Here is a 14,794-nt window from a genome sequence, read left to right as displayed (position 1 = left end):
ATTTGGGAAGGGTGCCATAACCACACACCAGATTTTTCATCAAAAAACCTATAATGCTAATTCCATTAAAGGAAATCCAGGATCAAAGGAATAACGCTGGAGTAAAAATAGAAACTAGAACAAACTTGTGCCCAAAGAGAAATACTAAATCCCTGTTTAGATATTTTTATAAATATTTTCCTGCTATTTATATTTATTTTAAATAGCAAATTTTTGTCTTTGGTTGTTTTATTTTTATCTTTATTTTTAAATCATAAAGATAAAGAGAAGCACCTCTTTTTTGAAAAAACGAAGACCTTTTTAATACTACTTTCATTCCACCGTGGACCACCACCACCCTCACCATCACCACTACTATCACTACCACCAAAACTTATTTACCACCATCGCCATCACGCCCATCATTTCTTCTTCACCACCACCACTTAACTGCCACCACTACCATCATTACCAACCACCATTACTGATCTCTTATTACTTATATGCCTTTTTTTCTTCATTCTATTTTAAATAGCTGGTGATACATTCACTTAATTATCAATAAAGGCAAGACTCTCCTTAACAAAACATGTTTTCCTTTTTGCAGACAATAAATAAAAGCATTACAGAGCCTCAGTAACTAATGATATAGTTGGTTACAAACCTGCAAACTATAGCATACCATTTTCTAGGTTTATACTTTCTTCTGCTTTGTTATACGAAGAGGGGCAATCACCAAGCGTTTTGGTCAAGAAGATGCCAAAAGCATTTTTTCACATTTTGTAGGTTGGCTTTCATGAAATTGAAAGAAAGAAAGAAGCATCTTTATGGTAAGTACGTGTAAACAAAAATGACGGATCAATTATGCAGCGGATAGCATCTTTGCATTAGTATAGATATTCTTACTAGGTATTACTCCTTATGGAACAACAACAAGAATATTAATAAAACAGTCTATCCCTCATAACATCCTTGTAAAAACCCATATAGATGGGATAAGACGTGATGATGATACACCCTTGTAAAAAATTAAAATTTTGGCTTGAGGTGCATGAAATTTTCATTGCAAACAAAATCAGGAAAAAGAAACATCATAAGTATTTGATGAGGATAGATCAGGCACCATCACCAAACAAAAATTTTGCCAATAAAACAGCTACTGGCATAAATTTCTGCAATCATTTATCAATGGAGAGAGCAGCATTTAATTTATCAACAACATGTGGCAATAACTGAATGCTATCTCCAATCGCTTTATCTACACATGACTCAAGCTCACTGACACCTCCAGCTTTCTGCTGCTGAAGTTTGGCCGCTTCAAAACGGTCTTGACAAACCATTAAAGATCGACTCAGACGTTCCTGTAAGAGAAGAATATGTGACAAAATTCCAATAGTACAAAGCAGAAAAAACTATTCAATGTAGAGAGGCGTGATATACAAAATGGACATTCTATAGAAAAAGATACTATCATACAAAAGTCAAAAACCAAGTTGTCTCAGCTTGATGGCCTTTCATATCCTTTGCCCTCCATTCCCAAAGACATTCAACCAGTTCATTGACTGGCTATGCACACAAGCAGGATGAACCTTCTGGATGTCCTTTGTGCTAAGTTTCATTGTAGACAAAGCCAACCAATTCAAATGTGGTTAGCCTTATGAGACTCAAGCCCCAAAAGTTAGTTCTAGAGATACCTGGTATACACACGTTCATGGCATTGCTTTATACTTCTGTTTATCTGACTAAAATTGGGACCTCAGCTCTGACAAAAAAAAAGTCACTATTGGCTTGTGTAACGAGGGTTAAAATACCCTCAGCCTGTGTGGATCACGTGCCTCACCAGTCGTATTGTAATCTATCTTGAGTGGAAAGCCTTCTTGAGTCTCATAAGGCACTTAATGTATCTTGGGTGTGAAACCTTGAAGAGAACACGTTATGTGACAACATGAACTAACACTCGGCCAGTCAATGAACTGATGCACAACAAAAAGGGATGGGTGGCATTACAATCAAGCACATGATGAAATATCTCAGTAATTTTACACCACTATTTTGCATAAAAATTATACAAGATCATTGTGGCCAAAAAAAATAAAGATTTTACCTGACAAGCTGAACCATCTTTTCTCTTCCCCTAGTAACACACAAAAGATAAGAATAGATAGAAGTGGTTGTGATTCTTCTCAAAACTTAAGTATGAGGAGTTTGCTTGTTTTTGGTAGGCTTTTACATTTCTTTGGTTTTTGAAGCTGTGTGCTCTTTGTGAGCTAAATCTTTCTTCAAATTTTCAAAAAAAAAAAAGGTAAGTAAACGTTCATTTCACGTGATATTTAGAACTTATTTAATTGTTTTTGGTTTGTTGATCGTGATGATGTAGCGCATGCAAGAGAGGGAAGGTTAAATACCTCGCGTGCTTAGGCTTTAACTTATTTTGTTAACTACAGAGGTAGCATGTAATAAACCATTGTCATTTTTAAAATCAAGTTATAAGGTGGAAGATCTCATTGAAAAAGTAATCGCCCCTTTAGATATCAGAGCACTGTTACAGATGATTGCTGTAGGTGCTTAATTTTCAACTATACGTCTTTTCATGCATCCTTTTCTACATAAATGTTGAATCATTCAATTTTTTGTGTTTATTTCTTTTTATGTAAGCATCCTGCATGAAGTAAATGGTGAACCAAAAGAACCCACATTGGTCAGAACCCTGCTGCCACAGCACAACCATTACTTGATATATAGAAAAAGCTAGTCAAATGAGGTACCATCAATTTTCACAATTATAACTGACGTTCAGTTATAGCTTGACATGTATTTAGTAAAACATTGTAAAGACTATAAGATGCAATGTAACAAATAAGCCTTGAGATTTCTCATGAGGACGTGCCCACATGAATCAATTTGCAACAGAAGGCAGACTTCCAATTCAAGTACTTCACAAACTAACTCTGAACTTGCCTAAAGCAACTGTACATATGGATAAGGCCGACAGACAATTCATGTGAACCTGCACACTTTCAGAGCATTTACAACAATACATACGGATTTTCACTCTGGTTGTGAGGTGAATCTGGGATCAGATTTATGGGAAAAGAGTAACAAACACTACAATTTATCTAAAAACAAGAAATTCTAGGAAATTGCAAGAAATAATAAGAAAATGCAAGAAATTATTAGAAATAACTGAAAATTAACTTGAATCTTAAAACTGAAAATTAGAGAAAAAAATTCTCAATTCTCAAAACTCTACCTAACCCGGTAGATCATCCACCTATTTATAGATGAAAATAATTTTAATCCTAATAGGCTTAGGTTTCCTATTTCGATAAACACAAATTAAGAAAGCAACCTAATATAATAAATTACCAAATTCAAGCTTGAATCTGTTACATAGATCCAATACCCAAAACAAAGGACAATATCAAAATTATAAAAAATTCGATTGGATCTAGCTAGACTCGGTTCACTTTGCTCTGCTCCTACATCATTCTCCCCGGGTTGGACAAGACTTGTCATCAAATCAGGATCTCACTTTAGCTTCTTTCAATTACACTCCAACCGTAGGAAATAAAAAACTTTTGCAACCTTTTAAAGATATAGATCCGCTAACACAGATGAGATCCAATCCAAAGAAGATCCAAGCAACTGTAGAAGGACGATCTGATCTTTTGGTAGTTGGTGCAGTATGCAAATGGGTTTTCATATGAAACATGGAACAAACTAGGAAGACCTAGCTTAAGATACTCTTGGATCCAATTAGAGTCAACTGGATCCGAATAGATTATGGTAGGTCTAGGGTCAAATGGGTAAGATAAGTCCCAAATATAGGTTGGTTCTAAGATTTGTTTTGAAAATAAGGTTTGGATAGGTCTAAGTGGGTCTAATAGGGTGTTTGGGTCAAACTAGATTGAGTAAGGTGGATTTTGGACTCAAGTTGGATACATAACCAGGTAAAAGAGTGATAATAAGGAAGGAACCAGTTCTTTTGTTTTGAATCGGGTTGAGGAAAAGATTCTAGAGTAAAAACACCAAGGTGGGGTTAAAAGTGAATTTGTTCAGATATGAACCAGTTTGCACACTCCTTCCCAAATTCATGATGGAAGGGGGTGATGATGGTGGGAAAGGGTTAGAGTTTGGGTTCAGCCCACCAGCCACTACCGAGTACCGACTTCATTGGGGCCCAAATAGCAGGACTGTCAATCAGTGGCAGGGTTCCGTCGCCGAACAGACATGGCCGGCAGTGACTCCTTCACCGGAAATTGCCTTCCGGTAGGAAGAACAAAAGAAGAGGAGGAAAGTGGAGATGGGGAGAAAGGATATTGAGTGGAGGTCCTTCCGGCATGAGGAAAGACGTCCAGCTGGTGGCCAAAGATGCTTCCTGTCAGGCGCTTCTGCCGGTGAGTCACTAGACAGCATTCCATCGGCCAAAGATGCTTCCTGTCAGGCGCTTCTGATGGTGGTAGTGGAGAGGAGAAAGAGGAGAAGAATTTGGTGGTGGGACGATGGAGAGGACAATAGAGCTAGGGTTTTTGAGATCACCCCATCCGTGTGTCGATAATGACTCCAGGCAATGGTTGGACATTATGTTGGTCATATGTGGCTGGTGGCAGATCTTTGGCAGTGTGCAGGTCCATAAAGAGTGAAACAGTTCTGGAAGAATCATTTCAGACAAGCTTTGAGTCACTTCCCGAGTTGCGAGTTGTTCGTCAACCCTTGGGAACCATGCATTTCAGTTACACCATTATAGATATGAGATCCAATCGTTGCCTCTGATGTGCACCTTCCATGTTGATTTTGGGAGTTCAATATCTCCTCTATACATGTATCAAACTTTTGATTTGAGCTTAAAAACACATCGATCATCAAATCAAGTTTTTTTATGTTATCAACCAAATTGGCTTCAATACGATCAAGACGTGCCGCCATGGTTTTCAGAGGATCCTCCCTCCCTCAAACTTCATGTCACAGCAAAAGGACGAGAGAGAATAATGTGGGCTCAAACTGATGTAAATCAGCGATCGAATTTATGGGAAAAGAGTAACCAACACTACAATTTATCTACAAAAACAAGAAATTCTAGGAAACTGTGTAAAATAACAAGAAAATGAAAGAAATTATTAAAAATGACTGGAAATTAACTTGAGACTTAAAACTCAAAATTAAATACAAAATTCTCAATTCTCAAAACTCTGCCTAACCCTATAGATCTTCCACCTATTTATAGATGAAAAAAATCTAATCCTAATAAGCTTAGGTTTCCTATTTCTATAAACACAAATTAAGAAAGCAATCTAATCTAATAAATTACCAAATTTAGGTTTGGATCCATTAGATAGATTCAATACCCATTACAAGACCCAAAACAAAGAACAATATCCAAACTATAAAAAAAATGGATTTCAATTAGATCTGCCTAGACCTGGCTCGCTTTGCTCCGCTCTTGCATCATTGTCACTCACCCTTTCTCCTCACCCATGTCAGCTTGAACCACCACTGAAAACTGGTTCTGAGATTCAGAACCAATTCTCTCCATGTTCAAACTCATTTACACCTAGTTTAGATCCAACTTGCTAGAACCGACCCATTATAACCCGGATCCTTCCCAAATTTCTTTAAATTTGATCCCAAAGGGCCCGAAATTCTCCTACACCTATATAACTCAACCCAATACGACCAAAAAACTTCTACCTATCTAAACCATACACTAACCCAAGACCCACACATGATCCAAAACCACTCTCAAGCTCAAACCCAAACCCGACTTTCCTAAACTGAACTCATTCCAAAACCTAAGCTTGTTTGGAGTGGGTCACCAGCAGTATGTGGAGCATGAGATGATAGAGCGAGAGATCCATATCATTGGTTTATCGACTTCTCCACCCTTGATCAAACCGACACAGGATCTGTTTGACTCATTTTATCCAAATCAGTATAGAGATCCAACGGACTATGGATGGTTTGGGAAAAACATCACAGGCTTTCAAGCACATATTGAAGCAGGCTCCGTATGATCCATGCAAATTCTGAAGCAAGAAAGTTATCCAGTTCCATATTGCGGGCCCATAACCCACAAGGTAGAGCGAAATTGGAGAAAGCATAAGCAGGATCTAGACTTCAGGAAAAGTCTTCTTCAACCTAAGAAGAATGATGCAGCAGCGGAACAGAAAACCTAGGTCCATAAGAATCCATTTGCATTTTGGATTTTTGTTTGTTATTTTGGATCTTCTTGTATTTAAATTTTGTATCTGATCCACAATTTTATGATAGATTTTATTTTTTTATAAGGTTATCTTAATAGGCAGTTTGTTTTTATTAGAATTAGGAAAATCTTCCTCTTCAAAAGGATGAGAGATCTAGTTGTCATTCAGAGTTGAATTTGAGATAATTTCTAGTTTTATTGAATTTTCAGTTATTTCCAGTTATTTCTTGCATTTTTTTGTTCAATTTAACTCCGCCTGTGTATAACTGTTTAGTTATACACTGCCGGTCCCAAGCCCGGATAAAGGAGGAGGGTTGCGGTAGGCCTGTGACAGCCAGCATAAAAACTTAGTCATACCCTATGAATATGAACCAATATGAGAATTTTGTTGGGGTGTTCCCTACTGAGCGACGCAATGTACTCTATAGGCCCAGAGGCAGTGATAAATGGGCAAGGGTTGCTAGGTCGTCGCCCGAAAGCGACGCGTCACACCGGCGCCCGGGTGTGGTGTCAAATAGGCAAGGGTTCCCTCACTTTGTTAGACGGGTGGGGGTAAAGAAGTTAGTCCAAGACCATAAAATTAGGTTAGCCACTTGGAACATAGGGTCTTTAACTGGTAAGTTGGTAGAGTTAGTAGATGTTATGTGTAGGAGAAAGATTGATATTTTATGTCTACAAGAGACCAAATGGGTAGGTGAGAAAGCAAAAGTGATAGAACCTTGGGGATATAAGATTTGGTATACAGGAATAAATAGGAATAGGAATGGAGTAGGGATTGTTATGAGTCGTGAGTTTATAGATAATGTAGTTGAGGTTCGTAGGAAGGGTGATAGGATTTTACTTATTAAATTAGTATTAGGTACGGATATTATTAATATTATTAGTGTTTATGCACCTCAAGTAGGTTTAGATGATTCCACTAAGCGTCAATTTTGGAAAGATTTAGATGAAGTAGTACAAGGGATATCTTATGGAGAAAGGCTTTTCATCGGCAGTGACCTTAATGGGCATGTAGGCATTAGTAGGGATGGATTTGAGAGTATTCATGGAGGCTATGGTATAGGAGAAAGAAGCGATAGTGGAGAAAGGATTTTAGATTTTGGTTTGTCCTATGATATGATCTTAGCAAACACTTGGTTTAGGAAGAGGGAGTCTCACCTAGTAACATTTAAAAGTGGGGTTAATTCGAGTCAGATAGATTTTTTCCTACTTAGAAAGAAAGATAGGGGTTGTTGCATCGATTGTAAGGTTATACCGGGAGAAAGTGTAGCTACACAACATAGAGTCTTAATTTTAGATCTTAGAATTAGACAATGCCGCAAAAGGGATAGACATAAGATAGATCCTAGAATTAAGTGGTGGGCACTGAAAGGAGCTAAACAAGGAATGTTTGTAGAGCGGGTAGTTAAGGAAGTTGATTGGTGTCTCGAGGAGGATTCAGAATCTATGTGGAATAAGATAGCGGGTGGCATGAGAAAGGTGGCTAAGGAGGTATTGGGTGAGTCTAAAGGCGGTGCACCGCTAGGTAAGGATATATCGTGATGGAACGAGAATGTCAAATTAGCTATTAAGGTTAAAAGAGAGTGTTATAGAAATCTAAGTAAAAGTCGTGATAATGAGAATTTGGAGAAGTATATGATAGCAAAGAAGGAAGCTAAAAAAGTAGATCGAAACGCGAGGGATAAGGTATATAAGGAGGTTTATGACAAGTTGGATACCAAAGAGGGTGAGAAGGATATTTATAGGATTGCAAAAATGAGAGATAGGAAATCGAGAGATCTGGGTATGGTTAGATGTATCAAAGATGAAACGCAAAGGGTTTTAGTAAAAGATGAGGAGATTAAGGAGAGATGGAAAGATTATTTTGATAAGCTATTTAATGAAAGTCATGCTCAGGATCTTGGAGACTTTTCCATTCCTTTTCATGAGATGAATCGTGACTTCATGCGCAAGATTCAAAAGAAAGAAATTGCAGAGGCTTTGAAGAAAATGAAATCAAGAAGGGCAGTTGGCCCAGATGGTATACCTATCGAGGCTTGGAAATGCTTGGGAGAGAAAGGTTTAGAATGGTTGACAAATCTTTTTAACAAGATTTGGCGGACAAATAAGATGCCTAATGAGTGGAGGAAGAGTACTTTGGTGCCTCTATATAAGAATAAGGGTGATATACAAGATTGCACAAACTATCGTGGTATAAAACTCATGAGTCATACTATGAAACTTTGGGAGAGGGTGATTGAGTCTAGGTTGAGGAAGGTTGTCATGATATCGGAGAATCAATTTGGTTTTATGCCTGGAAGATCTACTATGGAAGCTATGCATCTTCTTAGACAACTTATTGAGAGATATAGAGAGATGAACAAATATTTGCATATGGTTTTTATTGATTTGGAGAAGGCATACGATAGAGTACCCAAGGATGTTCTCTGGTGGACAATGATGAAGAAAGGTGTTTCTCTCAAGTACATTAGTATAATTAAAGATATGTACGAAGGAGTAGTAACCAATGTCTGTACTTATGGAGGGGTGACAACCAATTTTCCTATAACAGTTGGGTTACATCAAGGATTTGCTTTAAGCCCTTTCCTATTTGCTATAGTGATGGATGAGCTTACGAGATCAATTCAAGAAAATGTGTCATGGTGTATGTTGTTTACTGATGATATTGTTTTGATTGATGAGTCTAGAGCTGGGGTTAATGCTAAGTTAGAATTATGGAGACAGACATTAGAAGCAAGAGGTTTTAAGTTGAGTAAGAGTAAGACAGAATATATGGAATATCGGTTTAGTAAGCAACGAAATAGAGATGGGAGTGTAGTGAAGCTTGGTGAGAAAGAAATACCGGTGGATGATTCTTTCAAATATTTGGGATCTATCATTCAAAAGTATGGAGAAATTGATGGAGATGTAAATCATAGGATAAAGGTTGGGTGGATGAAATGGAAGAGTGCAACTGGAGTGTTGTGCGATCGTAGAATGTCATTGCGGTTGAAGGGAAAGTTTTATAGGACGACTATTAGGCCCACTTTACTATATGGTACGGAATGTTGGGCTGCCAAGAGACATCATATTCAAAAAATGAGTGTAGCTGAGATGCATATGCTGAGATGAATGTGTGGAAATACAATAAAAGATAAGATTCGGAACGAGGAGATACGTAAGAAGGTATGCGTTGCACCCATTGAAAATAAGATGAGAGAGAATCGTTTACGGTGGTTTGGACATATTCGACGAAGGCCTAATGATGCTCCAGTTAGAAGGATGGAGAAATGGGAAAATATATTAGTTAAAAGAGGTCGGGGTAGGCCTAGGAAGACATGGATGAAGGTGATAGGAAAGGATATGAATGCTTTGAACCTCACCAAGGACATGGCATTGGATAGAAATGAATGGAGAAGGATTCATGTGGAAGACCCAGAATGATTTTCTTTGTTGGTTCATATCGCCGACCCCAATTGTTTTGGGATGAAGGCGTAGTTGTTGTTGTTGTTGTTGTTGTTTTGTTCAATTTCCTGCTTTTCTAGATATTTTTAGGTAATTAGTTGTTTCCGCGTTCAGGTATCAAATCTGCAGGTTTTAGGAATGCCCTTGTTGATTCACTACATCAAGTTGTCTAATAAGGACAAAGTTAAATGTAAAAAGTATTTGTAGTGAGATCTCCTTTATAGAAAGAGATGATCATGCTACCACCTTTTCCTACACACACAAATAAAGGAAGACTACTTACCAAAAAAAAACAAATTAAGGAAGACACACATACACACACACAATATATATATAATATCTCTTTCTAGCATATCTTCCATAACCAGATGACTCAAGTCATTATCATCATTGCTTAATCATTAAACTAATTTTTCATCAAGGATGCATACAACTAGCACAGCTCCTTAGCTAAAAAAGTTCAGCTTCATTCTAGACTCGGGGCCTCTCAGTTGTGCTTCTGAAGTTGAAGGATGAAACTTGTGCTCACCATGTAACGAAAACTTGAACCAACAAAGATGTTACTGTCTATTAGTATTGAGTGCATCCAAGCCGTAAAGATCTTTAAACATCATCCTCCTACTCCCAGCATTCCTTCATAGATCAAAAAACAGGCATGTTTCATTATTGATTTCACACTCATTTCTCAGACATGCTCCCACTTCACTGCACAATGTCTTACAACAAACAAAAGGAAAAGATGCCAAACCAATCAAAATAGAAGAGACAAGTTTTGAGTTGACAGCATAATGCTGGTCCAATTGGTGAAACAGTTTCAAACTCCACTTGACCCTTGATGAAAGAAATTGCAGCTCATTAATATTTACTATTGAATACGTTCGGAGATAACGAGACCATCTAACCATGGTTTAGTGGTTAAAGTTACAGCAATTCTCAGCTGCACTTAGGTAGTAATTACAAAGATTTTTTTTTTTTGGTGTGTGTGTGTGTGTGTGGCCCATGCATGTGCCATGACCTCATGGATACGGCTGTCAATAGAGGATTCAGTCATTTTTATGAAGTTTTCAATAGTACTATTATGTAAGGAGACACAATAAAGGGGCCAAAATGGAGTACCCGTGCGACATAGGACATGATTTAGGCATAAAAAAACAGCTGGCAGTGTGGAGATGCATGGAGTATGTTCAATGTCCTGCAAGGGTTTCCTAATTTAGAAAGAGTCCTCAAAGTAAGCATTTACATGTTGAATAAATCCAAGAAAAGAACGTTCAATGCCTCATGTTTTATAGCATACATCGAACAAACAAGTGTGCATGCATATCAAGAAATGCCCCACCTCAGAAACATCGTCTGCAGATCACTGACGAATCATCGATGCTCAGGTGAAGTGTGGCATGTAGGACAAGATATGATATACTTGTTGGATGTATAGGAGAGCAACATACTCCAACTTCTAGCAATTGCAGAAGTCGGCAAGTCTTACATCATTTAAATGGTTGAGTTTCTTCTACATTATCCAGCACGCGTGCCATTTTTGATTGATAGCACAACAGGTTGTCAGTCAGTCTTAGACTTCATTTGAGTGATGAACATTGTGCTTAGATCAGCATCATTCTAACACCTACTTGGCCTAATGCATATGTGAATTCTCAGTAATGAGAATTCTCATGGGGCCCATGTCTCAAATCAAATGTTAGCATGAAATGTGGGACAGAGTGGAATGATAGGAGGGTTTCATCAAATGCTCAAGCACTAGACAAGTTTAGGATTTTCAATAGTGAGATTTCATGGAACCTATGTCACATAGACACTTCATTTAGCATGAATATCCCGTATCAACACAATACGACACTCAGACACTTCATGGACACAACACGACACTTCATAGGCACAGTCAACATTGTGTCATTAACTTTATATATTTTCTTTTATGATCTTATTTACTTATTTCATATTCAGTTGAATTGTTTTATTTTAAGTTGTGATCAATTACATTACATTTCAATTTCAATTTACTTTCATTATTTGATGTTCCTAATTATAGCGATTTAGAATTGTTGTTTCACACACACACACACAGATACATCTATGTGTGTGTACATACATGTCCCCATGTCCTAATTATTGAAAATTATTGAATTGTACCAAGCAAATCCACATCAGCTCCCGCTCCTGCATCTGTATACTTGTGACATAGCATGGAACTTGTGGGTCCCCACTACAATGCAATCCTCATATGCCAGATTTCTAGGATCCCTCACTAATAACTAAGGACTTCTTTTCACCACCAATTTTCCTATTACCAAAATGCACCCCTAATCTTAACTTCTATTCATTTAGACTGTACTGCAGCCAAATCCTTCTTTTTTTCTCTGTTTTCATCTTTCATAATTCCTTGAAGATGAACCGAAATTATGCAGAAATTTCTTAACCATCTGAAACCATATTCCCCAGTTTTTACTTTATCCAAGCAAACCTTACATCTCCCATAAGTATAATATCTGGACCAGAGTTACTGGAAGCACCTATACAATAGGGGAAGCACGCTTTCTCGATACGCATTTCGGAAGTGCGAAACGTCGCGCTTCCGAAATGTGCGGGGAAGCGTCCCTTTTTTTTAGGAAGCATGTTTCCCTTATATGGGAAGCGCACTTCCCTTTTATGGGAAACGCACTTCCCTTTTATGGGAAGCACACTTCCCCCACGCTTCCTCCACACTTCCCCCTCGCTTCCTTCTTTTTTCATTTTTTTATTTTTTATTTTTGCTTCCCCTCGCTTCCTAGGTCACTTCCGGTTCGCTTCCGAGACGGTTCGTGATTCGCTTCTAAGTCGTCCCACGCTTCCCGCTTCCTAAAATTTTAAAAGTGCCTTGCTTCCCGCTCCCGCTTCCTCAACCGGCAACCATGATCTGGACATTGATATACCAGATGATATTGACATTCAGATGTCATAGCTTACAATATGAATTTCTTGTGATTTTCACAGAGTTTGATGTTGCATTGCTATTGGGTTCCCCATTAAACTAAAGTGTGCAGACCTAAGGTTCATCTGGAGTTTGATATACCAAAGTCTAAATTCAGAACCAGCCTAAACATGATGAAACCCTAGCAGAAGGCATCATTTTGAGTACATTTTATCATATTAGGAGACACATGAGGATATAATCTCAACAGGATTGGACTGGACCTTGTTTTGCCTGTGTTAATTTAAATGATGTTGGATTTTGGTCCACTCCACGTCTGGTCAGGCTTGAGTCATGACGATCACCTCCAGTTTGAGATTAGACCAGATTGAACAATCAGCCAGAAGCCCCTTGATACTCCATTGAGAATCATTAATACAGCCTAACTGGGTTGGACTTGGTTGGGTTGCCTCTGTAAGGTGATCAGGTAGAGACTGGAGTTGGTGTGATCCACTGTAGTATAAATTGGACCCTATCGAGCTGCACCCTTTTATTCCATATGTTTGCTTTCTGCACATGCTAAGGAACACAACCATTTGTCACATAACATGCCACAAGATTGTCTCCAATTCAGGCATTCAACACTTTCAGTTAATGACATTCTCTGCAATTTACTGCACTGTATTGAAGAACTAGAGTCTCCTATCATGAGAACAAGCTTTGCTTCACTATTACACGCATCAAACATGCCCTCTAAGTGTTCCAGCTTCCAAAAATTAAGCTTTAATATTTCAAAGAACAAAAATAAACAATTAAGTATCAAGGAGAACTTGTTTATAGGACCACTAATTAATCAAGGTGCAAGGTGAATAAAATGCTATCAATGTAAAAATCATATCCCAAACAAATTTCTACCTGAAACTTGGCCATCTCTTCCTCAACCAAGCCATTTGCCTTAAGAACAGGAACGCTGCAATTCTCAACACAGTTGTTCATATCTTCTTGTCTCCTCCTCCTATCGAAGCACTCATAGGCGCATTTGAAGTATGCTTGCTGAAATCAACATCAGGAAACAGAATCTAAGCAAGGTTTACAGAGAAGAGGAAAGAAAATTTAAATAAATAAAGATGTAGAAACAGAGAAAACCCTAGGACAATTATGAATGCCATAGACATAAAACTGGATTCCGCACTTGAGGAAGATTGAACGTCAAAACTATATTATAATGAAGATGAAAAAATTAATCAATTTGTGAACAGAAATTGGAATTGAAGAACTTCAAAAAGAACAGGAAAGCACAAAACAAATACCATTTCATCCAAAGCAAATTGTAGTGTGGAAGACAGAAAAACTAAAGATTAGAGAAAGAAATCCAATAAAGAGAAGAAGAAAAATTGTGACCCGATCCACATAAAAGCAACGTCATTATAAAGAAATTCAAATAGTTGGTATAGGGAAAAAAAAAAGAAGGTCCCGACTCATGTTACATAGAAGTAGCCGGAACGTCCGGAACATGAAACGATATGGCGTCTCAAGAGGGAAACAGAAAACGAAATACACCCAATTCGGAAAAGGCAATTTGGAAGTGAAAAAAAGAGGACTTCAGTCCAGAGAGAAAGGCAAGAAGAGTAAAGAGAAAGAAAGAAACTCCCACAAACCTGAAGGGTGAAATTGACGTGGTCTTTGATCCCAGAGAGTTGTCTTTGGACTTCCAGGTTGAGTTCATCGAGTTTCCTTCTTATTCTCTCCGACACAATTCGCTCTTCTCCCGGAAAACTCATCCTTTGCTCCAAGCTGAAGACGGGAACGTCAGGGTTTATGAGGAGGGACCCCATAAACCCTAACCTTTTTAATCAAGGATGGCAGTGGACTTGAGGAAAAGCGAAGACCCGTTCGAACCCGCCCCGTTTGGATCGGGGATGGAAGACATAATGGTTAATGGACTGAGGATGAAGGTGTAAATCAAATACGGGATGAAACATGAAAGCAGGGATGAAGGCGGACTTACTTTTGCCCCGCCCCGTACCCGTTTTTGAGCTCGGTGAATGCAACTATTAATATACTTTTATATATTATAAAATCTTTATATATATATATATATATTCTAACTCTTATATTTTCTAACTCTAAACTGTTCCTCTTCTTTTTTTTTTCTTTTTCAAGAATAAAGTTATTTTGATATGAGGATGAAACACATGATAAAAACCAAAAACAGGGCGAGGATGGGGAAACAAGAATAAGCCAGAGATGTTGAAAAAAAAATTAAGATG

General features: G+C 37.9%; 1 protein-coding gene across 1 annotated transcript; it reads right to left on the bottom strand.

Moving 5' to 3' along the window:
• Window positions 1-760: 760 nt before the first annotated feature.
• Window positions 761-14,359, bottom strand: LOC149840919 (DUF842-domain containing protein). Its single transcript, XM_090005163.1, has 3 exons — window positions 14,183-14,359; window positions 13,440-13,577; window positions 761-1,340 (listed from the first exon to the last, which is right to left on the bottom strand). The coding sequence occupies exons 1-3, from the start codon at window positions 14,357-14,359 to the stop codon at window positions 1,158-1,160; spliced, it is 498 nt and encodes a 165-aa protein (XP_089861289.1). The 3' UTR covers window positions 761-1,157.
• Between the last annotated feature and the right edge of the window lie 435 nt (window positions 14,360-14,794).

The sequence above is a fragment of the Nuphar pumila genome, chromosome 4 (assembly GCF_984573655.1).
Source record: "Nuphar pumila chromosome 4, dmNupPumi1.hap1.1, whole genome shotgun sequence".
NCBI lineage: Eukaryota > Viridiplantae > Streptophyta > Magnoliopsida > Nymphaeales > Nymphaeaceae > Nuphar > Nuphar pumila.
Note: the sequence above shows the minus strand (reverse complement) of the source record. Positions and strands in the feature narration are given on the sequence as shown.